This window comes from Myotis yumanensis, unplaced genomic scaffold, assembly GCF_028538775.1.
Source record: "Myotis yumanensis isolate MYYU_CA2020_CCGP unplaced genomic scaffold, mMyoYum1.0.hap1 SCAF_5, whole genome shotgun sequence".
Classification (NCBI taxonomy): Eukaryota; Metazoa; Chordata; class Mammalia; order Chiroptera; family Vespertilionidae; genus Myotis; species Myotis yumanensis.
In genome coordinates, this window is record NW_027223756.1 from 83,435,278 (window position 1) to 83,460,904 (window position 25,627).

General features: G+C 51.0%; 2 protein-coding genes across 14 annotated transcripts in view; one reads left to right on the top strand and one right to left on the bottom strand.

Annotated features, from left to right (window-relative positions):
* The window catches only part of DNM2 (dynamin 2), an 89,368-nt gene extending 77,810 nt beyond the window's left edge, over positions 1 to 11,558 (top strand). For 7 of the 12 annotated variants that reach the window (XM_070416036.1, XM_070416039.1, XM_070416037.1 and 4 more), the window contains 6 exons: positions 2,981 to 3,090; positions 4,808 to 4,919; positions 5,509 to 5,676; positions 7,736 to 7,968; positions 9,022 to 9,273; positions 9,817 to 10,728. In XM_070416036.1, coding sequence (XP_070272137.1) covers positions 2,981 to 3,090; positions 4,808 to 4,919; positions 5,509 to 5,676; positions 7,736 to 7,968; positions 9,022 to 9,273; positions 9,817 to 9,886 — 945 coding nt within the window. In that variant the 3' untranslated portion in view covers positions 9,887 to 10,728. Of the gene's footprint in view, positions 1 to 2,980; positions 3,091 to 4,807; positions 4,920 to 5,508; positions 5,677 to 7,735; positions 7,969 to 9,021; positions 9,274 to 9,816; positions 10,729 to 11,178 lie in introns of those variants that run through there. The other 5 variants (XM_070416038.1, XM_070416044.1, XM_070416045.1 and 2 more) reach the window with 2 other exon arrangements.
* On the bottom strand, positions 11,254 to 14,279 carry TMED1 (transmembrane p24 trafficking protein 1). 2 transcript variants are annotated; one of them, XM_070416050.1, is made up of 4 exons: positions 13,498 to 13,756; positions 13,289 to 13,386; positions 12,959 to 13,142; positions 11,254 to 12,289 (listed from the first exon to the last, which is right to left on the bottom strand). In XM_070416050.1, exons 1-4 carry the CDS (start codon positions 13,648 to 13,650, stop codon positions 12,071 to 12,073), a joined length of 654 nt encoding a protein of 217 aa, XP_070272151.1. In that variant the 5' UTR covers positions 13,651 to 13,756; the 3' UTR covers positions 11,254 to 12,070. The 2 variants fall into 2 exon arrangements, with proteins under 2 accessions (XP_070272151.1, XP_070272150.1); XM_070416049.1 differs by lacking the exon at positions 13,498 to 13,756 and adding an exon at positions 14,072 to 14,279 and having other exon boundaries at positions 11,255 to 12,289.
* Positions 14,280 to 25,627: the final 11,348 nt, after the last annotated feature.

The following is a 25,627-nucleotide window of genomic DNA, read 5'->3' on the forward strand; positions in this document are numbered from 1 at the left end:
CCAGCAGGCCTGTGAAAGGGGCCTTGTGTGCCCCAGACACAAAGCGGGCTCAGATCGGGAGGGGCAGGAGCGACATCCTGTGCCTCCGCCCAAGTTAGGATTCCAGCCGGGACCCTCAGAGTCACACATGGTGGCCACCCCCAGGGCCAGGCTCCTTAGAGAAGCCTCAGAGAGGGGCAAGACATTTGTATTTCTTTATCTAAAAAAATAAACAAGAGATGGTTACTGCAAGAGGTGGGTGTAGGGGGGTGATTCAGCCAGGGGCCCCCAACCTTAGGACCGGCTTCGGGGCTCCCTCTGCCTTTCCCTGGAGCCTTTTCTCCCACCCAAACCCTTTTTCTGGACTCCAGATCCTTCCATCTCAGTCTCCAGCCCGGTGGGCAGTAATACTCACCTCCAGGTCTGCCTCTCTGTGGGGTGGCAGCAAGTTTGGGGGGCCCCTGTCCCGACGTGCTGCTGGCCCAAGCCCAGCCTAACCAATGTGCAGACTACTGTACACATTCAGAGCCCCCTGAACAGGTAGTCTGAACACTGGGTTGGCGGGGCTGGCTGTCCATCCCGTGGGCCCCCCAGGCAGCGACAGGGCCACCACGCTCCAGCACCTCTGAACAGCCGAGGAAGCCACTGCTCCGCCTGTGACAGTCCGCTCTAGCTTTTCTGACGTGGCAAGGCTGGGCTGGCTTGCATCTGGAGAAAGTTGTGGGTTTTCAGGAAATCCTAAGGAGGGGGTGGGTGGGAAGGAGGGTTTGGGTCCGTGGCCTCTGCGTGCGGGAGACGCTTTCCTTGGGGGTCGGTATAGGGGCGGGCGCGCGCGCACACACACACACACACAGACACGCACACACAGCGGCTGTGTGTGTGTGTGTGTGTGTGTGTGTGTGTGAGAGTGAGTGAGTGTACGTGCGCCGGCAGCATCAGGAAGGCAGCCGCTGTGCTCTGGGTGGAATCACACTATAAACAGTTCCAGATGTGGCGTCTCGCTCGGGGTCCAAAAGGACTGTGACTCAGTGACTTGGCCTGGCCAGCTGACTAGAAGCTTCCTGCCTCAGGACACAGCAGGGCGGGGGCAGTGAAGGCCTTTCCACAGACTTCCAGTCAGGGAGCTCCTGCCCTGTTCTCTCCTAAAGCCCCCAAAACTGCCTGGGACAACGGGTGCACCCTGTCTTCACCACACTCTGTCCCTTGGGCTCCAAGTCTGGAGCCTGAAGTGTGTGTGTGTGTGTGTGTGTGTGTGTGTGTGTGTGTCCCGTTTCCTGGGCACTGGGCCCCTCTCCCTGCCTCACTGCAGCTTGGCCTGGAGAAGCGCTGTGTCTGCTTCCTCCCTGCCCAGAGCCTAGTAGGCTGACGCTGGAGCATGAGAGACACAGACCAAAGAAAACCCTGGTGTCTTGGAAGCACTGGCTCTGGGTTGGCACATGATCAGTACTTTCTCACAAAGTGTCAACCCTCACCTCAAACGAGGGCAGGGCTCCTGTCTGCCTTTGATAGATAGCGGGGAAGTGGCTTGCCCAGGGGCACATGGTCAGGGAGGGGCAGAGGTCTGAGCTCCCAGTGCCCAAGGACAGCCCATACTTGGCACCAAGCTGGCCACTAGCTCCTGCCTCCCTGTCTGTGGTCTTGAAACTCTGAGGGAGCCCCTGACCCCTTCCCCTCCGTCACGGGTTGCTCTTGAATTTGGAAGCAGCGGCCATGTTGGGCTTTGTTCTGGGGCCTTCTGGCAGACAGGGACAAGACAGGTGGAAAGAAGTGAACTGCTGGGTGAGGAGATAGGTCTCCTCCAAAGTCGCCAGGAGGTGAAAGGCCGGGAGAATGGTGACGAGAGCGTGGTCTGGGGCACACCCTCTGTGGCCCATGCTGCCTGCGGTGTGGCCCTGGGCAGCCAGCTTCCCTCCCCGAGCCTGATGCTTCCCTGGCAGGGATGGTGGAAGGTTTCATGAGCTGATGGAGGCGCAGCACTTCACATTGGCTCTTGAGATTTGCTATGGGTCATGTGGGCATGGGAGCTGGGGAACCCTGACACCATGCTCTGGTTTCCTGGTGTGAAAACCCAGTTAAAGTGCGCAAGCACATGCGCACACATGGCTACTGTGAAAACTAACAATGATGCGCTGGCCCTGTAGGTGCTTTGCCGACAGTGGTGGGGAGCATTGGGCTCCAGGGCTGCTTCCCCAGCAGCACTTCCTCAGTGGGGCTGCCCTTAGGAAGCCAGTGACACTTCTGTGGCTCTGGAGCTCAGGCATCCGTCAGTTCAGTGGGCCTTGCTTTCCAGCTCCTGGATCGTCTGAAATCCCAGCCCTGCCCCTGATCCCCTGCCTGCCCTTCTCAGTGCCTCGGTCTCCCTCCCCTTGGAAATGGGAGCATAGTGGTAACTCACTTCCAGGCTCATTATGAGGCCGTAACTGAGTTAGCAGTTCATTCCCTCAGCCTGGAGGGGAGAAGTGGATTCTGGATGGAGTCAGAGCTGGCCAGCTTTGAGCATCCACTGTGTGTCAGCAGTGACCAAATAGACAGGAGTCCCTGCCCTCCAGGCACTGAGGAGTCTGTCCGGTGACAGACGGCAGCCCAGATCAATAGCAAGATATACAGTTGTGTTGTGAGGGGAAGCATCAAGGAGAAAGAAGCTGGGATCTGAGGGAGGTTGGGGTGGGGTTAGGGTGGGTGTTGCCAAGGTCTCCTCTGCACAAAGACCCGAAGGGGGCAAGGAGGGAGCCACGGACATGGAGTGTTCCTGGCAGAGGTCCCAGATGTGCAAAGGGTCCTGGGTGGGCACTTGCCCAGGATGTTCAGGGAGTGTCAGGAGGCCAGCATGGCTGGGGCAGGGTGAACAGGAGGCAGCAGTAGTGGGTGAGTTGATCTGAGTAACGTGCTAAAATGAGAAGCATCAGGTGTTGGCAGTGGTCCCTGCAGTAGAGCCCAGCCCCGGGCATCCTCAGGTCTTCAGTTAAACAGCATAGGCTGACCCCTCCCCTCCCACCCTCAGGAGAAAGAGAAGAAATACATGCTGCCTCTGGACAACCTCAAAATCCGTGACGTAGAGAAGGGCTTCATGTCCAACAAGCATGTCTTTGCCATCTTCAACACGGAGCAGAGGTGAGTGCCCATGGGGTCCCAGGATGGAGACCTCCTTCAGTCAGTCATTCAGCAGCATCCACTGAGCACTTGAAGAATATAGGCCCTATCCTGGCATATCACATTCTAGAAAGAGAGTCCATTGAAAAAAATGCCATGGGTGGTCAGGGAGGACCCTCTGGGCAGAGACAGATGAAATGATGCCAGGAGCCTTGGAGGGTTCTAAACAGGAATAGGACCTGACTCAGGTGCTCACAGCGCCCTCTTGTGGCCATGGGAGACAGACATGGGGGTGTGGCAGGAGCCCAGGGCACCGGGACCAAGAGACTGTGCTGGTCCAGGTGGGAGACGGTGGGGCTGGACCTGGGTGGTGCTTAGGGACATAGAGGAGGAGTTGGCCAAACTTCTGGTGGATATGGAGAGAAAGGCATTGCTGGTGACCCTGAGCTCCTGCAGGGAGGGAGCTGCCAGCAAGCATGATGGGGAAGGTGGAGGCAGGGTAAGCTGGGAGACAGGAGCCAGGAAGAGGGAGAGAGGCCTGTGGGGTTTGGGGAGGTAGCTGGGTAGATATAAGAGTGTGGCATTTAGGAACAAGCCCCAGGAAGGGATGTGAATTGGGGAATTGGGATTGCAGGGTGGTATTTAAAGACAGACCGAATGGGATCCCTGAGTGAGTGCAGATGGGGAAGGGACCGGGAGGCCCTCAGTAAATCTTCCCATAGTGTGTTGGGAGACTTTAGCACAAGTAAAGGCACTTTTCTCAACTCAGGAAGGGAGGGCCCCTCCCTAAGACACACACACCCTCATCCAGGAACCAGGGACCACCTGAGCCAGCTGGCAGGTGATTGACATCCCAGCTGGCCCCAGGGCCACCACCATATTGCTTGTCTGCACCACCAATTCCAGCTGAGCCCCTGTTGTGTAAGAAAAACGCTATCCTTTTCTCTGGACTGCCCTCAAGACCTCCTTTGGCCATCAGCTGACTCCAAAAACCTTTATAGCTCTGTGAGGCTCACCTACCTTCCCTGCCCAAGAATCCCTAGGGGGGTATGTGGCAGAACCTGGGCTCTGCAGGGGGACAGACCTGTTGGGGAGCTTTTCCTGACTGAGTGACACTGGGCAACTGTCCCACCACCCTGGCCCTGTGTCCCCCTGTGAAGATATTACCTGATAAATTGTTTAGGAGTTTAGAAAACCCAGAATAATAGTAACAGAAACAAGATAGATGTTTCCTTTTTTATATAAATCAGGTTAAGACTTTACCATCCAGGGCAAGTGGGGCAGCTCCACAGGTATGTGGGCCCAGGTCCTCCTTATCCCTCAGCCTGGCTGCTCATTGTCCAAGGGGGCTGCCCAAGCTGCAGCCAGCCTGATGGTGATGCGGGCATCAGAGAAGAGTTGGAGGAGCAATAACGGCGTGCCCCTCCCTTCACAACTCCTTCCGTCAGTCTTTCCAGGCCGCCACTCACTAACCACCAGTTGGCCAGAGCTCCATCACGGGACAATGCCCCACCTCAAACCCAAATCTCCCGCAGAGACTTAGGGGCAGCTTGGCCGTCTCAGCCATGCCTGCCTGTGGGACAGGATTGGGTACAGAAACTGCTACCATTCTGGGGTCTCTGGTCGTGAGTGTCTGGGTCACATGTGAAACCCAGTCACTCAGACCCTAGAGCTCATTACACCCAATCTGGGCCCACAGTCAAGGTCAAGCATGTGCCTCTCTCTCTTCCCATCACAGGAATGTCTATAAGGACCTGCGGCAGATCGAGCTGGCCTGCGAGTCCCAGGAGGAAGTGGACAGCTGGAAGGCCTCGTTCCTCCGAGCTGGTGTCTACCCTGAGAAGGACCAGGTGAGGCGCTCCATGCCCGGCCTGGCCAGCACCCTTCTGGCTGAGCTGACCCCACATGGGAGAGGAAGGGGCTAGGATCTCAATAGGATGAGTCATCTCCAGGCTGTATTTACCACAACTTTCTGAAGGCACGTAGCCCACACCCTTGAGCACACAAAACAGAGAAGTGGAGGAGGATTTTGTCCTCAGGGCCCAGAAGGTTCTCCAACTGAAGCCAAGGACAGAGATGAGTAGGGACTAGGACCCCATCTGCTATGTTTTCTCTTCTCCTTGAAGTAGAGAGAACATGGCTATCCCCATCCCCTAATTAACATGTTCTTTTTTTTTTTTCTTTTTAATTGTTATTCTTAACATTTGTTTCAATCCCCAAGTAAGAAGATCTAACCCGCTTTGGGCCATAGTCACCTCAGATCCGGGCAGCTCAGTCCAGGGGCAGGCAGGGCCACATGCCAACATGGATATCAGGAGCCAGCCCTGGAGGGTTGGTTGGTTGTGGGTAGGACAGGGCAAGCAATTTTCAGAGAAGGGGGGCTCCCTATGCTCTCCTTAGACCTCAGTCACCCTTCACCACCTCTCTCCCACCTTGCAGGCAGAAAACGAGGAAGGTGGAGTACAGGAGAACACCTTCTCCATGGACCCACAGCTAGAGCGCCAGGTGGAGACCATTCGCAACCTGGTAGACTCCTACGTGGCCATCATCAACAAGTCCATCCGCGACCTCATGCCAAAGACCATCATGCACCTCATGATCAACAACGTAAGTGTCTGGCCCTGCAGGGCCTCAGTCACAGGGACGGGCCAGTGGTGGCCACAGCCAGATTTGGCCTAAACACTATAAAATAAAAAACTTAGTTACTACCTTTTAAATATCAAAATCAGGATTCCCAGCTTCTTCTGGGAAATTGGAAGGTACAGGCCACACAGGGTTCATTACATTTGTCAGGTAACTTAAGCTAACACGACATGTGTGCACTTTCTCTAAATTAATCTTTTTTTTTTTTTTTTTTTTTTTTTTTTTTTTTTAAATATATTTTATTGATTTTTTACAGAGAGGAAGGGAGAGAGATAGAGAGTTAGAAACATCGATGAGAGAGAAATATCAATCAGCTGCCTCCTGCACATCTCCCACTGGGGACGTGCCTGCAACCCAGGTACATGCCCTTGACCGGAATCGAACCTGGGACCTTTCAGTCCGCAGGCCGACGCTCTATCCACTGAGCCAAACCGGTTTCGGCTAAATTAATCTTTTTAGTCTTACAGTAACCATAGGAGAGGGACTGCTGTTATCTCCATTTTATAGAAAATGGAGAATGGAGGCCCAGAGAAGTCAAGAAACCTGCCCCAACACTCAGAAATGTGGAAGTTGGGATTCTAAAGTCAGACTGAATCTGTCCCCAACACTAGCCTTGTGTTGGCAGCCTTGACCTCCTGATGGCCTGCAGCCCAGCCCACCTTTACTTTCAGCGTTACCTGCCTGACCTGGGCTCGCAAGCCATTCATTTAGGCTTCTCTTTGATAAAATGTAGCCTTTGGCTTTGCAGCAGGTACTCAGAAAGCTATATAACCAGGTTTGATTTGTATTGTGACCATAAAAACTGAAACTATGACAGGATCTAAAGCAAAAACCCCAAATCCCTTCCCTTTTGTTCCGTTCTTCACAGTCTCCTTCTCAGTGATGATCACTGTGAAGTTTTGTGGGTGCCCTGGTATATTCTACACATATTGATGAGATTTATGATATAAATGGTTCTGCAGCCTGAAATTTAAAATGCATATATGGGCCCTATCCGGTTTGGCTCAGTGGATAGGGTGTTGGCCTGTGGACCAGAGTCCCAGGTTCAGTTCCTGTCAAGGGCACATGCCCGGGTTACAGACTCAATCTCCAGTGGGGGGCCTGCAGGAGGCAGCAAATCAATGATTCTCTCTCATCATTGATGTTTCTATCTCTCTCTCTCTCTCCCTTCCTCTCTGAAATCAATAAAAATATATATATTTTTAAAAGCATATATGGGCCCAACCAGCGTGGCTCAGTGGTTGAGCATCTAACCTATGAATCAGAAGGTCACATTCAATACCCCGATTCAGGGTTCAATCTGACTCTCTTCCCCCCTTCCTTCCTCTCTGAAATCAATAAAAATACATTTTTAAAATCTTCATTGTTGAAAGTATTATATATGTTCCCTTTTCCCCACCTTGATCCCTTCTAGCCCGCCCCCGCCTTCACCATCTTGTCTGTGTCTGCCTTCCTACCAGTCTCAATGTGCTATCTTCTTCTCTAGTTTTAGGACTTCCATTTAGCCAGATTTCAGGCAGTTCTGAATGATGGTTGTACTGCATTTTAGTTGTAATTTGGATGTGGTTGTGGGAGGCTGCTAGTACTGGCCGGCATTACCTACGCCGCCATCTTGGTTCTCTCCTTCCTGATTCCCTTTAAGCCTCTCACCTGTGTTTTAAACATCATACATGTTCTACGATAAATCAAAGACAAAGAGCCCTAGCCGGTTTGGCTCAGTGGGAAGAGCATCAGCCTGTGGACCCAAGGGTCCCAGGTTCAATTCTGGTCAAGGGCACATGCCTGGGTTGCGGGCTTGGTCCAACATGCAGGAGGCAATCAATGATTCCCTCTCATCATTGATGTTTCTATCTCTCTCTTCCTCTCCCTTCCTCTCTAAAATCAATAAAAATATTTAAAATAAAATTAAAGACAAAGAAAGCCCTTTCTATTATGGTGAATGTTTTTCCAGCCAGTCTCAATGGTCACCTGAGTGCATGGTCGGTTGGTGGGAAGCTCTGACCGCTCTGATCCTTCTCCCCAGACGAAGGCCTTCATCCACCACGAGCTGCTGGCCTACCTATACTCATCGGCAGACCAGACCAGCCTCATGGAGGAGTCAGCTGAGCAGGCCCAGCGGCGAGACGACATGCTGCGCATGTACCACGCACTGAAGGAAGCGCTCAACATAATAGGGGACATCAGCACCAGCACTGTGTCCACACCTGTGCCTCCACCCGTTGATGACACCTGGCTCCAGAGCACCAGCAACCACAGGTCTGTAAGGCTTGGTCACCCGCTTGCTGCAGATGCTGCTGCCTGCAGTTTCCTAGCTCCTCTCCGAGCCCACGAGTGGGCAGGGTAAAGGGGCCCAGTCCGGATGGCATAGCACCCAGGGCTAGTCACAGCGAGAACTGCTAGCCCACCTCAGCCCGAAGAGACGGGAGAAGGGTTAAAGACCAGACTGTCTCTTGATGCCTTCCATTGCTTCAGCCTAAATGGAAGCCAGAGAGGGGAAGAGGCCCGATGACACTGGCCAGGGTGGTCAGCCTCCTCAGGCACAGAGCACGGCTAAGAATGGTGGGTGGAACAGGATCTGGAGGGGCAGAAAGGGCATAACCAGCAAATCTCCTCACCCCTGACCACCCCTGAGCTGTGGATGAAAATGAGATTCTGGTATGTTTGGGGAATTCAGAGCATCAGGCAGGGAAACCTAATCGGTAGAAGGTCAGGCAAATGGTTTGAGAAGATAGGTCAAGCAAATCTCATAGAAAGTGTCAGCTCTACTGAGACCTCAGGGGACCAGAGTTAGTTAGGGAGAGGACACAGCATCCAGCAAGGGGAGCAGCGGGTGCTCAGGCCCTGGGATAGCCTGTGGGGCACCTGGGACAGGGACTTGTGGCCTCTGGAAGCATCTGATCTTGATTTATAGGGCAGAGCTAGGCTCTGGTAGGATTTGCAACTATGGAGGGTGGATTGGAGGAAGCACCGAGGTGGGGAGGCCCGAGCAGGGCCAGTGAGAGTAAAAGTCTGTGGAAGTGAGGTCAGAGGGAAAAAGGAGCCCTCAGCCAAGGACAGGTAGGTTTGGGGTGGGAGGGCGGCCATTTCTAGCAGGTTTGGGGGTGAGCAGAGGATCCCAGTGGACCTGCACTGCTCCTTGTCTAGGACGAGGTGTTCACTCATATCTCCCTGAGTCGTAGCTTGTCCCAACCCATTACAGAGGAGGCCATTGTGGTCAGCAGCCCCAGCCCACCTCTGGCTTCTGTGGCTAATGGGCATGGCTGGTGTTCCTGCCCACTATTTCCACCTCACACCCTCTTTCTTCCACAGCCCCATTCCGCAGCGGCGACCTGTGTCCAGCGTGCACCCCCCAGGAAGGCCCCCAGCAGTGAGGGGCCCCACTCCGGGGCCTCCCCTGATGCCTGTGCCGGTGGGGCCAGCAGCCTCCTTCTCAGCGCCTCCCATCCCATCCCGGCCCATACCCCAGAGCGTGTTTGCCAATAATGACCCCTTCATGGCCCCGCCTCAGATCCCATCTCGGCCTGCTCGGATTCCACCCGGCATCCCCCCTGGAGTGCCCAGGTAAGGCTGGCCCCCTAGTTGCCTACCATCTAGAGCCACTGGCCTGAAACCTGCAGGGAGTAGAGGAGTCACTGGCATCCTCATTAGACTGGTGGGGAAACGGAGGCCCAGAGAGGCCAAGTCAACTGCCCAAAGTTCCGGAGTCAGGTGACTCCCAGGCTCCAGGCCTGTCTTGGCCACACAGCCTGGGACCCTCACACGGGGCCTCTTCCCCTGGCCTTTGCTGCTTTACTGAGGACACACATCAGTCACGGCATAACCCTGCCCTGCCTCTCCCCACCTTGCAGGCCAAGCTCTCTTCTCCCCACTTGTCATGTGAGGAACATGAGGTCCAGGGCGGGTGGGGGACTGCCCAGGGTCACACAGCAAGTGAGTGACTGCAGGCTACCACCGCCTAGGCTCGACAGGCTCATTCCTGGCCGCCTTCAGAGCATCTAGCAAAGGGCAGCAACCTGGGAGGGGTGGGGGGGCCTGGGTCCTCATCGTTACCCTGCTTCCAGCCTCACTGCCATCTCCCCCTCCCTGTCTTTATTCTCTTTGCAGCAGAAGACCCCCGGCTGCGCCCAGCCGGCCCACCATTATCCGCCCAGCCGAGCCTTCCCTGCTCGACTAGGCTGCAGGGGCCTTTTCTCGAGGGCTCCCTGTGCACCCTCAGTGTAGGAGCTTTGTTGATCTGGGCCCCTCCGCCGCCCCTGGCCCCCTCATCCCCATGCCAGGCCCAGGCTCCCTGAGTCTTTCCTAACCCTGGCCTGGCCAGGGGCGGGCCTGGCCCCTATCCCCAGCTGGACATAGCACTGAGGGGCCCTGGGTCCTCAGTATGGGGGGAACCTGGGTGTTGCACTTTGGGGGATGAGGCCTGAGGTAGCAGAGGAGGAAACTGGACCCTGAGCACCATCTTGAACGAGGGATCCCGGCTGGTATAACAGGGACTCACACAGGGGCTTCTCAGGCCTCGAAAGCCTGAGTAGACCAGGCCTTCTGGAATCTGGGCACCAAAGGCGCCTGTACGCTTAGTCCTTGCTGGGGTGCAAGGAGTGTGTCCACTTCTCAGCAGTGGGAGCTCCTGGTGGCAAGACAGGAGCCGGTGCAGTGCTGCCCGCCCTGCCCACGTTGTACATATTCCTTTCTTGGCCGTATTAACTGCACGGCCCAGCCTTGGCTGCCAGAGGTGCCTTTGCCAGGTCTGGAACCCTCAGCTCCGCTGGCCTCGCTCTCTCTTCCCCTCCCTCCACCCCTCCTCCTCCTGGGTCCCCAGAGTGGCCTGGGTTGAGGGCTGAGTGGGTGGGGAGGCTTTGGGAGCCCCTTGGCTCCTACCCTGGCCTCCTACATGGGGCGGGCCCCAGGTGGCCACTCTCTGAGCAGACCTCGCTCACTGTTCGCTCGGGTTGACCACTGTAAGTGCCTGCACTCTGTATCCTATTAATAAACTAAAATAAAGGGAAGAAGCTTCTGGTGGCTGCTGTGTGGGCCTTTTGTGTTGGCGTTCAGGCTGAGGGTGTGGACTGCTTGCCTTCCCCCAAGAAGGCCTCCAATGAGGACCCCACCCTTTCCACCACAGCCTCCCCCACACCTTACTCATGGGGGGGCTGCTCTTGTGGGGAGGACTCATTCCAGAGGAATTCGTGCTCTAGAGGGGAGAGCTTTTACTACCCGTAACATCTCAGGACTGGAGGAAAATACCCCCCACCCCCCTATAACCACACTGAGGCCTGGAGCAGGCATCCAGATCCCTGATGGGAGGAGGAGTCCTGGCCCTCCACCCCAAACTGCCGTGGTCAGGCACTCTGCCCTGAAGTCCTGAGCACTTCCCCCAGGCCTCCTCTCCCCCTTTTTGGGGCCCCAGGCCTTCTGGCCCAGCCGGGGACACAGTAAAACTTTGCTTTCTGATTTTTCTCTTATGCCCAGGCGACCACCTCCATCGGCTCCCGCCAGACCCTTCTTCTGAGCTTCGTGAGAGACCCCTCCCGCCTGCCTGGCTACCCTCTGGGGGCAGGTCTGTCCTGGCTGGTGTCCCTGAGCCCCAATCACCAGGCTCTGTGATTTTCTGATCATAATTTATTGGCTCCAGTCCCCAGGCCAAACCACCCTTTGTTCTGTGAGGCTCCTGTATGGGCTTCGGTCAGGCTACCCCTCAGCCCTGTCTGGGGCCCCTGCAGGGAGAGCAGGAGGGGCAGAAGGACTTGCAAGCCCCACTCCTGGAATTCTGTTACCAGACCTCACACCTAGCCCCTGCTGGGCCAAGGGGCCGGCTCCTTCCTGTCAATAAAGCGACTGTCCTGGCAAGAACACTGCAAGCTGAGTCTCCTTCCCAGCTCCGGCATGAACAGTCCGTTCTCAGCAGCAGCAACAGGCCCCAGGTGGAGCGACAAGAAGGGGAAGGAAGGCATGGGGTTCCGTGAGCAGCGAGCTTCCTCCCTCCGTGTCCTGGCTCATAGGGCCAGGGGGGGAGGGAAGAAAAAGTTTGCTTCCTGGATCCCATTCTGCACCAGGCAGTGGTGGTGCAACTGGAAGGCTCAGGCTAAGGCACATTTAGGGGACAGGTGGGGCCGGAAAATCCCAGGGTTGCATTCAAATGCTGCAGTGCCCCCCACGCACAATTTCCAGGAAAGCAGATGCAGTCACTGAGCTACCCCTTCTGGATGGCCCAGACCTGCAAGCCAGCCAGTATTCTGGCCTGGAAGGGAAGACACGGGCCACACCTCAGGCCCCGAATATACAGCCTCGCTTCTCATAGGAAACTACATCACACACACATGCACCCTGCTGCCGTTGCTTCTCCCTGTTCTTCAGGGACGGGCTACGTAGGCACCGGGCGCTTATCCTGGAAGAAGCGCTTGAGTGTGCAGACCTGCAGCACAGCCACCAGCAGCAGCACGGCCACGTTCACAGCCGACCAGAAGGTGACCCGTTCCAGGTTGCCCTCCTGCAGGTTGCGGTCGCGTGCTTCCAAGGCTCGCAGCAGGGTCAGCATCTGGATGCTGCGCTCCAGGCGTGTCCTCATGGTCTCAATAGACTCCTATGGGGCAAGGAAGGAGCAGGGTCAGGCGTCTGTCCTTTGGGGAGCAGAGACTGATAAAATGGGGAAATGGGGTGAGAGTCTGTTGGTGGCGGAGAGAGCTGAGAGCACAGACTGACCAGGCTGCCTGCTTGAATCTAAACCCTCATTCTGCCATTCACTGGCTGTGAAACTATGAGCAAGTTAATTAACTCCCTGGGCCTCAAGTGCCTCAGAATTGTTTTAAGAACTGTATGCTTACATAAGTGTAGAGAATGTATTTTTTTTTTAAATGAATGTATTTACTAGTGGATAACAGCACAGTTTGCTGAAGCCAGACTGCCTAGCTTCAAATATTGGCTCTGCCAGTTGCTAGCTGTGTGGCCTTAGAACAGTTCCTTAGCCATCCTGTGCCTCGATAAAATTGGGGATGATTTGAGCACACTGCCTAATTCATAGGGTGGTTATGGAGACTTAATGAGTTACTTAAGCCCTTAAAATCAGGATTTACACGTAGAAATGTGCTATGATTTTTAACTGTGAGCTGCCTCTGTTAATTAAGTTGGGGGCATCACTGGTAGGAAAGGCTGGGCCAGGCCAAGGAGGACCCCAGCCAAGGTTGGAGGGCAGGGGCACACAGCCCAATGCCAGAGATCTGGGCGGACTGGCCCCAGCTCAACCTGTGCACACCTTGATGTCCTCCATTTTGACATCCAGCATCTCCTCAGGCTCCACGACCTCTGCCCAGCCTTCGACCTCCTCATCATCCTGCAGGCTGTCAAAGATGAGTTCGAAGAACACCAGCTTCTCCGAGATTGTGCTGAAGGAGTTGTCGAAGCACAGCTTGTAGTCCCCAGCCTCCGTGGGTTCTACCCTGGGCAAATAGGCAGACACACAGACATGACCCTGAATGGCCGGCCGCCAGCCGGACTTTGAGAAACAGGCAGGGCCGTAACCGGAGGCCAATGGGGAGGGGCAGGGCTGTAACCGAACCCCAGCAGGCAGCAGGACTTAACTCACGTGTGCACCCCATCTGCCTTGCGGGACTCACTGACCAGCAGCACACCCTGAGGGCTCTCCAGCGTGAAATCCACATCCAGCCCAGCACCTGCGATCACCTGGGGGGCAGGTAAGAGCAGGTGGAGGGCTAGGAGTAGGCCAAGAACACCTGCCAGAGAAGGCCAGGGCTGGACCACCGAGCAGACCCATTCAGACCGCTAAGAGCCTACCTGAGCGATGACACCCACACCTGCAACCAGGTCCTGCCCCACCAGTCCTTCAGGCCACGCCCATTGCCTTGGCTCTGCCCCCCCTTGATATGACAGCTTTGGGATCAGCTCTTTCCTCTGGCAACGCCCCCGCCCCCGTGGGAAGTACTTCATCGGCCAAGTCTGGCCACGCCCCTGACTTGATCATGCCCCAAAGGAGACGACCCAGTTCAGCCTTTAGCCCAAGCCCCCCAAAATGTAGATCACGCCCTTTCTCATAGCGCATCCTAGTCATGCCCACCAACCTCTTCAATCCGCCACATTTTGGTCACGCCCACGGGGGTCCGACCCTATGAAAGGCGCTATTCTTCCCGACTGCCCGCCTCCAGGCTGTCGTCCTCTAGCCCCGCCTTCGTCCTTTACTCCCACCCCTTCCGCTCCCACGCGCTGCGCCCGTCCCCTTCGTAAGATCCCGCCCCCACGCTCTTACGCACAGACGCCCGCCCCTTTCCTCTTTAAGGCAAGCCTTGCTGTAGCTGCTTGGCCACGCCCTCTCCCCTTGGCTCCGCTCGCTCTCCGGCCCAGGTCCCTCTACCTGGTACTCGGTCTCGAGGCTTGCGTTGGCCGGCGCGGACTGGTAGAAACATTGCTTTCTCCCCGCAGGCAGCAGGAATGTGAACTCGCCGTCCTGTATCGGTGGCGGCCCGGCCCCTCTCACCCCCGCTGATGACAGTAGGAGCCCCAGGGCCAAGGCTAGGGCCGCGCTGGCCGCCATCATCTGGATCATCCTATGGTCTCCTAATGGGTCGTGGCTCCTTTAAGGGCTAGCCCTGCCCCCTCTGCACTCAGCGGAGCTCATTGGCAGCTGCTTCTGCCCGTTATCCGAAACCAGCGGAGTTAGGAGTGTAGGACCCCCTGAGGTGTAGCTGCCCAAATGAATGCCTGGTGTGCCCGAAAACATTCAACCTTCTAGACTTTTTTCTAAAAGGCCCCCATTTTTAGTTTCAATTGCTGGTGAAGGAAAATGACAGAAATAAGTAATATTGCGTTCTTCTCAGGCAAACATTAAGACAACTAAAGTGGAGGCGGTCGGGTCCTTCTCCAGCTGTTCTCAACCTGTGGGTCGCGACCCCTTTGACGGTCGATCGGCCCTTTCACAGGGGTCGCCTAAGGCCATCCTGCATATCAGATATTTACATTATGATTCATAATAGTAGCAATGAAAATAATTTTATGGTTGGGTCACAACATGAGGAACTGTATTTAAAGGGCCAGAAGGTTGAGACCCACTGAGCGGTTTCCCCAGAGTAGGCCACGCGTGAAGACCGTGGGACCATCTTGTCAGGCTAGATCGGGGCCAAATAGAGGGCGGGCGTGGCCCTGCCAGGGACCCGTAGGGCTCGCCTATAAAAAGGCTCGGCTGGGGTGGGGGGCTGGAGGCGCAGAGAATCGTCCCTATTAACGGGGGTGTCATATTATCTCTGGTCTCTGAACAAAGCCTCAGCTTCGAAGCCCGACTCCTCATTCCTTTTGTGCCTTAGAACCGTCACTCTATCCGTTTCCTCACCTGTAAGTTGCGGGCAATGAGAACTGAGTGAGGTGCAGCCTGGTCCACACTGAGCGAGCGCTCGCTTTTCCTTGCAGAGTTCATAGACTTGGCCCAGCGGGCACCCCGAGGGCCTCAGACTCGGGGGCCAGCGGGTCAGCAGAGCAGCTCAGGAGGCCCAGTTTAGAGTCCACAGGGGAGAGGAGGTGGGTGCGGGCCTCGGCGCCCAGTTCAAACCACGCCCCACCTTCGCTGAGGCAGTCACCCTGCTGGTCCTGTTTCCTCAGCTGTAAAGTGGGGCTGACACAGGCCCACCTCGTTGGGCTCAGTGCTTGGTACAGCATCGGTCCTCACAAATATCTGTGACAGTCTCGGTTGGTCATCCAGCCGTTCAGTCTCTTCCTCAGTCTGGCTCAGAGGACTCGGAGATGACCGCCCTCTGGGAAGCAGACATAAGCAAAGAGTCATGGGAGAAATGGATTCTGCTTGGTGATTCCATCTCAACATTAGAAAAATGGTTTAGACGGAAAATTTCACTTTTATTTACTGGTTTTAAAGAGGGAGAGAGAGAGAGAAACATTGATTTGTTGTTCCACTTATTTATGCATCATTGGCTGGTTCTTGTATGTGCCCTGACCTGACTGGGCATTGAATCCACCCCCCTCCTTGGTATATGGGGGTGATGCTCTAACCAACTGAGCTATCCAGCCAGGGCTGAAATTTTGAATATTCATATAGGGTGGGGAGAGATTGGCAGATAGTGACAATTACTCTTTAAATAGAGCTGCTGGCTGTCAGCGCCTTCCTGCATTTGAAGAACTTGGAGTAATACCACTTTGTAATGTCACAGTTTATGAACAGTTGTTTGTTTCACTAGTTTTTCTATTGTTCAGACTCTGCTTGAACATTTTGAAGTAGTTGTGGAGAATGGATGGTTCCTTTTCCGTTTTTTGTGTTGAGAGTACCTTTATCAAAGCTGGAGACTGAAACCAAGGAAGGACTTAGAAGAAGCAGCAGGAGAGAGCCCAGGCCGTGCTGTTTTGGACTCTAGAAACGTCACAGGGAAGAAGCGAGTCACACGGACGGGGCTTTGGAATAACTGAGAAGTAAAAGTCAGTGACACAAGTGGGCCAAGGTGGGACTGCTTTTAGCTCACTGAAAAGTCAGAGAAAGGGGGGCTTTAGAGACAGGTTCAGTGGTGTTCGCCTAGGACGAGCTGTAGCTGCCCACTGCTGCCCTGGTTGCAAGTCTCATGGGGGCTTTTAGAGTTTAGGAGAAAGAGAGCAAAAGTGCAGGCCCGAGAAAAGGAGAGCACACTGATTCCTTTTTTAAAATTTTTTATTGATTTACTGAGAGGAAGGAAGAGAGAGAGAGAGAGAGAGAGAGAGAGAGAGAATTATGGATCGGCTGCCTCCTGCACACCCCCCCACTGGGGATCCAGCCCACAACCTGGGCATGTGCCCTTGACCGGAATCAAACCTGGGACCTTTCAGTCTGCAGGCTGATGCTCTATCCACCAAGCCAAACTGACTAGGGCTGATTCCTTTTTTTTTTTTTTTAATATATTTTATTGATTTTTTACAGAGAGGAAGGGAGAGAGATAGAGAGTTAGAAACATCGATGAGCGAGAAACACCAATCAGCTGCCTCCTGCACATCTCCTACTGGGGATGTGCCCGCAACCCAGGCACATGCCCTTGACCGGAATTGAACCTGGGACCAGTCCGAAGGCTGCCGCTCTATCCACTGAGCCAAACCAGTTTCGGTGGGCTGATTCCTTTTTTAATGGATTTTGTATGAGGTGGAATTCACATTACATAAAATAAGTCATTTTACAGGGAATAACTCAGTGACATTTAGTACATTATGTTGTGCAACCTCCACTTGTACCTACTTCCAAAACATCAGCCCAAAGGAAACCCTGTACCCATTAAGCAGTTACTCCTCATTTCCCCATTCACCCCAGCTTCTGGCAGTCGTCAAGCTGCCTATATGAATTTACAGATTCTGGATTTTTCATGTAAGTGGAATATGTGACCATTTGGCTAATTTCACCTAGCATAATGTTTTCAAGGTTCATCCTCATAGCATGTATCTGTATGTAACTCCTTTTATGACTGAATGGTATTCCATTATATGGGTCACCACAATCGGTTAACCATTCACCTGCTGAAGGACATTTTAGCTATTGTGGATAATGCTGCTGTGAATATGTGTGTGTGTGTGTGTGTGTGTGTGTGTGTATTTGTTTAAGTATCTGCTTTCAATCCTTTGGGGTATACACCTAGGAGTGGAATTGCTGGATCATATGGTAATCCCACATTTAACTTTTTTGGGGAACCCCCAAACTCTTCCACAATGTCTGCACCATTTTCATTCCCACCAACCATGTATGAGGGTCCCAGTTTCTCCACGTCCTCTGCACGTTATTTACTATTTTATTTTTATTATAGCCATCCTAGTGGGTGTGAAGACGTATCTCAATGTTGTTTTGATTTACATTTCCCTAGTGATGTTGAGCATCTTTTCATGTGCTTGTTGGCCATTTGTATATCTTCTTTGGAGAAATGTATATTCAAGTCTTTGCCCATTTTTAAATTGAGTTCCTTTGTCTTTTTGTTGTTGAGTTATGAATTTTTTATATATTGTGAGAGAAAATGGGAGAAAAAAAACACAATGAAAAACCTCTCTCACTCTGCAGATCTATGAAGTTTTAATGCTTCACCAGGATATTTCCAGCTCTGCCTTAGCCCTCGCTTCCTGTTTGTGCTGCACCTAGAGATTAGCCAGAAGTGAAAGCTTGTCTTTTCAGGTCTTTCTGAGCATTTTCCTGCCTTGGGGATGCACATGCTTTCTAAATTCCCCAATATATCTGGATGCTTTTCAATGCTCTAATTACCCAAAGAAACTCCCACCCCAGCTTTTCCTCACAGCTGCTAGCCTGTCTGTCATTGTTCTCGGTTGTAATCTTGCCCTAGGTGGCTGTGGGTCTTCCTTTGCCTTACACCAGTGATTTTGTACCCTTTTCATCTTTTGTTGTTGTTTTATTTTAAATTCTTTTTTAAAGTATATTTTTATTAATTTCAGAGAGGAAGGAAGAGGGAGCGAGAGATAGAAACATCAATGATGAGAGAGAATCATTGATTGGCTGCCTCCTGCACACTCTCCACTGGGGATCAAGCCCACCACCTGGGCATGTGCCCTTGACCAGAATCCAAACTGGGACCCTTTAGTCCGCAGGTTGACCTTCTGTCCACTGAGCCAACGTGGCTAGGGCTTATTTTAAATTCTTTATTGTTGAAAGTATTACATATGTCTCCTTTTCCCCCCCATTGACCTCTCCCTGGCCCCAGCACATGCTCTCGGCATCTTTTTCATCTTATGTCACACATAAACTAATTACTAAAGTTCTGTAGCACACCAAAAATATATTTTTTGCAGATCCAACAAAAAAATAGGTGTTATTTTGATTTATTCACACAAGGCGGCTATTTTTTTTTAAGACCTAATTGTCTTTATTAAGTGATTCACAAATCAGGCAGCAACCCATCTAGTAACCAGAATGGTACTCCCCAGATGGCTATTCTTGTGTTGGCTGCTGCCATTTTTTTATTTGACACTCTAAGGCAGTAGTCCCACCCCATAACAAAGAAACAGAATTTCCGGAGGATGAGGCCCAGAAATCAGGATTTTAAAAAAAGTTCCCAGATGATTCTAATGTGCAGCCAAGGTTGAGAACCACTGCTCTAAGGGAAAAGAGGTTAGTGCCCCTGACTAAATAGTCAGGCATTGTGTATTTTAAAAATTCTTGCAGCACACTGGTTGAAAATCGCTGCTGTACACTGTTTTTTAGGAGTACGTTCTGAATTAAACAGACAAGTGTCTGGAGTTCGTCCTCAGGTAGCCCCCAGACATGTCAGAACAGACAAACACAGTGAGAATGTACTGTGAGAATGAGCGCTGCTCCCTCCGGAACTGGGGGCGCAGGCTGCCATGCTGGGGAAGGAGATGAGGGAAGGGCAGGGGACACACAAGGCTTTCCTGCCACATTCACATCGCCTTCTTCCTGACTGAGCATTGGCGTGGTTGGCATAAATCTTTAGCTCTTTCCCAGAGGTTAGGTAAATGCCGGAAGCCGGTCCATCCTTGCTGCTTGACACAGTCGCTGCAGGAAAGAAACATCTGCACAGCATATGTTTCAAGGGACCTGGCATATATAGCATATTGTTCTTAATATGTTTGCTCTCCTTAGGGCCATGTGTTTTAACCAAGGTCACCTCTCCGAGAAAGGTTGTTTCCCCAGGTGGGGATTTTTCCCTGAGGTTAGGGAGGAGATACAACCCCTTAATTAAGTGCCAGGCGGGTAGTTAAGCTACATAATCTTTACTCCCTGGAATGGAGATAAGAAACGCCCTAACCTTTGTAATAGAAATTGACAGGATTAAAATCGGCTGGTATAAATATGGATGTAACAAGACAATAAACATCACATCCTCATCAGTTCCTAACCAGAACTCCGACCAGAACTTTGGCTGGAGATCCTGGCTAGAGGTCCTGACTAGGCTGCTGATCAACTGAAGGCTGTCTTCGTGTCATTCCTTCTTCGCTGATTCCGTCCACACCTTTGGGGACCCCTGGACCCGCTGGGGTTGGACTCCAGCAGGTAAAGTTGATTCTGACTATCTTTGCTCAATTTGTCAATTTTTCTGGAGGGACAGGCCCTTTGAGCTACTGATTCCTCTATTTTCCCTGGCATCTGGGGTCTGAATGGGTGGTCCTTATGTTCCTTGATTAAACAAAAACAAAAACTTCCCCCTCCCCTATTATTCCACAAATATTTACTGAGAGTCTGAGGCTGTGAATAAAACAGAAACTGTCCATGTCCTTGTGGAGTTGTCATCCTACTGTTGCTCCACTAAGATGATGTGAGGTAGTCATAGGTGCTGCTAAGAAGTAAATGCTTGGCTGTAGGTGGTATGACCCATTTAGCCTGGTGGAGTCAGGGAGGGCTTCCCTGAGGAGGTGGCATTGAAGCTCAGACTAGAAGTAGAAGGGACAGGAGGAGACAAACAGAGAACAGTGCCCCAAGGCCAGCAAGCACTCGGGGTTCAAGAGGCAGAAAGGAGGTGATGGGGATGGAAGCAGTCAGTGCAGGCCACATCATGTGGGGTCCCTCTTCCCTTTGGAGCGTTGGCCTAGAACAGGGGTGGGCAAACTTTTTGACTCGATGGCCACAATGGGTTCTTAAACTGGACCGGAGGGCCGGAACAAAAGCATGGATGGAGTGTTTGTGTGAACTAATATAAATTCAAAGTAAACATCATTACATAAAAGGGTACGGTCTTTTTTTTTTAGTTTTATTCATTTCAAACGGGCCGTATCCGGCTCGCGGGCTGTAGTTTGCCCACGGCTGGCCTAGAATCTTAGCCCGAGGTCCTTGCAACCATGGGGAGTTGGCAAACTGGTTTCTGGAGGTGAGGGTTCCCCTGAAATTATAACCAAGAGATTCTAAGAATGTGCTGGGAAATCTTTGTGTGCCGCCCCCACCAGAGCTGTTCTTCACCTTTCTCTACACTGCTCAGTACCCAGGAAGGCTGATCTCTATACACAGGGTCAATCTGGCTGCTTGAGTTTGGCCCTGGCAGGAGATCTGAGGCCTGGAGAGGAGGAAGGCCTAGATATATATCCCCTGGCTCCCACCTGTTGGTCTGTATCTCTCTACCAAAGCCTGCAACTCCAGCTCTCTCCAAATTCCAGGACCTCTTCCTCCCCAGCAACTTCAGATCTGGGCTGGCCAGGAGTCACCATTCCTCGTTGATTTCCCATCATCCTGTCCATGACTCCTCAGTGGTGCCTCGTAAGTACAGCAGCTGTGTGACAGGTGACCAATACAGGCATGTGTTGCTGTTTTTCTGAACTCAATTGCAGGTTATAGGTTTCCGCACCATATTAAATGCTCCCAGGATGAAGTCCTTACGTTCAGGTTCCTTCACACACGTTATCCCGCCACCTAGCATGCCCTGCCCCCTTCTCAAGACTTTTGGAGTCAGATACCTGAAAGAAATCTCAATTCTGTCTCCTATACATCAAAGCCAAGAATCTCTTAACTCTTCTGTACACACAGGATAGAACCACAAAAATAGACCGAATGAATATGTTTTGGCTCTCAGGCCAGACAGCCAAATATTTATGGCTCACTGCATGCCAAGCACTGTGGTAGGCTTAGGGAAGCTGCAGCAGACAACAAGGACCTTCTCCCTGCACCTCTGGAGGCAGAGAATTGGAGGAATTCAGTAAATTCAAGCATGTTCTGTGAACCACCTTGACCGAATCTAATTGACATTTACAGGATCTATCAAACAGCTGCAGAGTGTTGTTTATATATTCTAAGGGCCAATAGAATGTGGAGCAGGATATGCTGGGCTATTAAAAAGTAATAAATTTCTGCCCTAGCTGGTTTGGCTCAGTGGATTGAGTGTCCGCCTGGGGACTGAAGAGTCCCAGGTTCAATTCCAGTCAAGGGCATATGCCTGGGTTGTGGGCTCTATCCCCAGTAGGGGGTGTGCAGGAGGCAGCTGATCAATGATTCTCATCATTGATGTTTCTATCTCTCTCTCCCTCTCCCTTCCTCTCTGAAATCAATAAAAATATTTTTTAAAAGATTAATACATTTCAGAGGATTAAAATTATATGGAGTATATTGTCTAACCACAAAGGAATTAAAGATCACTAATAGTAAGTTATTTAAAAAGCCCAAATGTTTATAAATTAAGGAACACCTAAATAAACTATGGTTCATAGAAAAAATTCACAGGGAAAAATATATTATTTCTAACAATGATAATGAATCACAATATATTAAAATGTGTGAGATGTAGTTAAAGCAGTGCATAGAGGGAAATATATAGCTTTAAATGCTTATATAGAAGCATTTATATAGAAGATAAAGGTTTTAAATCAATGATCTGGGCTGCTCAGTTGATTGGAACATCATTCTGTACACCAAAAGGTTGGGGTTCGATTCCTAGTCAGGGCACAAACCTAGGTTTCGGGTTCAGTCCCCGGTCTGGGCACATATGGGAGACAACCGAACAATGTTAGTCTCACATCAATGTTTCCTTCTCTCTTCCTCTCTCTTTTAAATCAATAAAAACATATCCTTGGGTGAAGATTAATATAAATGTTGAAAAAAATAAATGATCTAAGTTTCCATCTTAAGAAGCTAATAAAAGAAGAGTTGATTAGACACAAGGTAAATAGAAGAAAGAAAAAGTAAATATAAGGACAAAAAGCAAAGAAATAGAAAACAGAAATTAGAAAAAAATAACAAAGTAAAAAGTTAGTACTTTGAAAAGATGGATAAAACATTAATTTCTGCCGAAGCCGGTTTGGCTCAGTGGATGGAGCGTCGGCCTGTGGACTGGAGGGTCCCAGGTTTGATTCCGGTCAAGGGCGTGTACCTTGGTTGTGGGCACATCCCCAGTAGGGGGTGTGCAGGAGGTGGCTGATCGATGTTTCTCTCTCATCGATGTTTCTAGCTCTCTATCTCTCTCCCTTCCTCTCTGTAAAAAATCAATAAAATATATTTTTTTAAAAAAAACAAAAAACATTAATTTCTGGCAAGACTAATCAAGGAAAAAAAAACACCCACAAATTATGTTGCCAGTGGGACATCACCACAGACCCTACAGACATTAAAAGGATAACAAGAAAACATTAACAGTTTATACCACTAAGTTCTACAACTTAGATGAAATGGACAGATCCCTTGGACAGAAACAACAAGCATACTGATTGCAATAAAAGAAAATTACAAGGCACTATGGGAGAATTCGGCAAAGGGGTTTTCCTAAGTTCAGAAGGAACTGGATAGGTTTCACAGAAGTGATATGTAAGCTGAGACCTGAAGAAGTGGGATTTGACCAGAGCGATAGAATGATGCCCAAAGGTCCTGATGTTGGAATGAGGGTTGTGTGTCCTAAGGAAAAAAAAAGTCTAGTGGGGAGACACCCAAGATGGCGGCATAGGTAAACATCGGAGTTTGCTGCCTCGAACAACCACTTCAAAAATACAACTAAAAGACGGAACGGACATCACCCAGAACCACAGGAAGGCTGGCTGAGTGGAAATTCTACAACTAGAAGGAAAGAGAAAAGCATACCCAAACTCAGAGGAGGCGCAGTGCGAAAGTAAAATACTAAGGTGCGGAGTGCATGCGGAGCCGGCTGGCGGCTGAGGGCGTGGTTTTCGTTTTCAATCGGGAGGGAGTCTCAGGCTCTGAGCTCCAGTTCCAGGCGAGTCTCTAGGGACCCAGACTCATACGGGAGAAGCGGGACTGTCTGGCATCGGTCAGAACCCTAGGGCAGCTTTCTCTCCAGCGATTACCGGGACACTGAGAAGCAGAGCCTCTGAGGGCAAGACTGAGAGCAGCCATAACTGCTAGCCCCGCCCTGTTGATCCTGTGAGACCTGCCCCGCCCAAGCCCTGCAGGGAGGCTTTAGCTGGATAGCCGCAGGCAAAGGCTAGATTAGCACCTCCCTAGAGATCCAGGAGCCAGGAAGCCCAGAGGTCAGAGTGGGACCATCCAGTTTGCAGCTCCCTGGAAACATAAAGGACACACTCAGGGGGCAGACTCAGTGAGCACCAAAACCCCATTGAAGCAAGTCTTGCCCCAGAGGGGTGTCTCCAGCACAGAAGTTCTCCCACTGCAGACACAGCTGATTCTCACAGCCAATTGGCCTGGAGGTCAATTCCTCCCAGTGATAACTACAACAATCAAGCCTTAATTACAACAAGACTGTGCACAAAGCCCACAAGGGGGTGCACCAAGAGTGTCTACCTCAGGTAATTGGGACACTTAGCACAGAAAGGCACCCTATCAACACAGCAAAGCATAAAAAATGCCGAGACAAAGAAACAGGACACAAATGACAGAAATGGAGGAAAGCAAACTGCAGGATATAGAGTTCAAAACCACACTTTTAAGGTCTTTAAAGAACTGTTTAGAAGCCGCCGATAAATTTAGTAAGGCCCTCGAAAAGACTGGTGAGACTGCCGATAAATGTATTGAGATCCTCAAGAAATCTAGTGAGAGCCTCAATGTTGTGATAAACAACCAACTAGAAATTAAGCATACACTGACTGAAATAAAGAATATTATACAGACTCCCAACAGCAGACCAGAGGATCGCAAGAATCAAGTCAAAGATTTGAAATATGAAGAAGCAAAAAACACCCAACCGGAAAAGCAAAATGAAAAAAGAATCCAAAAATACGAAGATAGTGTAAGGAGCCTCTGGGACAGCTTCAAGCGTACCAACATCCGAATTATAGGGGTGCCAGAAGAAGAGAGAGAGCAAGATATTGAAAACCTACTTGAAGAAATAATGACAGAAAACTTCCCCTACCTGGTGAAAGAAATAGACTTCCAAGTCCAGGAAGCTCAGAGAACCCCAAACAAAAGGAATCCAAAGAGGACCACACCAAGACACATCATGATTAAAATGCCAAGAGCAAAAGACAAAGAGAGTATCCTAAAAGCAGCAAGAGAAAGAAAGTCAGTTACCTACAAGGGAGTACCCATACAACTGTCAGCTGATTTCTCAACAGAAACTTTGCAGGCCAGAAGGGAGTGGCAAGAAATATTCAAAGTGATGAATGCCAAGAATCTACAACCAAGGTTACTTTATCCGGCAAAGCTATCATTCAGAAGTGAAGGTCAGACAAAGAGCTTCACAGATAAGAAAAAGCTAAAGGGCCCTAACCGGTTTGGCTCAGTAGATAGAGCATCAGCCTGCGGACTGAAAGGTCCCAGGTTCGATTCCGGCCAAGGGCATGTACCTTGGTTGCGGGCACATCCCCAGTAGGAGGTGTGCAGGAGGCAGCTGATCGATGTTTCTCTCCCATCGATGTTTCTAACTCTCTATCCCTCTCCCTTCCTCTCTGTAAAAAATCAATAAAATATATTTTTAAAAAAAAGAAAGAAAAAGCTAAAGGAGTTCATCACCACCAAACCAGCATTATATGAAATGCTGAAAGGTATCCTTTAAGAAGAGGAAGAAGAAGAAAAAGGTAAAGGTACAAATTATGAACAATAAATACACATCTATCAACAAGTGAATCTAAAAATCAAGTGAATAAATAATCTGATGAACAGTATGAACTGGTGATTGTAATAGAATCAGGGCCATAGAAAGGGAATGGACTGACTATTCTTGGGGGGGGGAAGTGGTATGGGGGGTGTGGGAAGAGATTGGACAATAATCGTGCACCTATGGATGAGGACAGTGGGTGGGGATTGAGGGCAGAGGGTGGGGTGGGAACTGGGTGGAGGGGAGTTATGGTGGGAAAAAAGAGGAACCAATGTAATAATCATAACAATAAAGATTTAATTTTTTTTAAAAAGTCTAGTGGTCCTTTTCAGTGTTTGGTGTACCCATGTTTATGTCCTGGGTGTAAACCTCCAGGTGGATCCACTTAATTTGACCAGAAGTGTTTAGAGAGCAAAGCAAACCTACTTGTCAAACAAATCTTTGCAAGTTTCTGAGCTGGAGCTGGAAGGCAATTTATTCTGCAAAGTATATCATTGCCTCCGTTCCGGAGCTAG

What these genes read in the sequence shown, in the direction of transcription:
- TMED1 (XM_070416049.1), bottom strand. Translation starts at nt 14,263, where the DNA reads ATGATCCAGATGATGGCGGCCAGCGCGGCCCTAGCCTTGGCCCTGGGG. An exon ending in GCCTCGAGACCGAGTACCAG is followed by an intron (nt 13,387 to 14,071) that starts GTAGAGGGACCT and finishes CCTGCCCCCCAG; the next exon opens with GTGATCGCAGGTGCTGGGCT. An exon ending in AAGGCAGATGGGGTGCACAC is followed by an intron (nt 13,143 to 13,288) that starts GTGAGTTAAGTC and finishes CTATTTGCCCAG; the next exon opens with GGTAGAACCCACGGAGGCTG.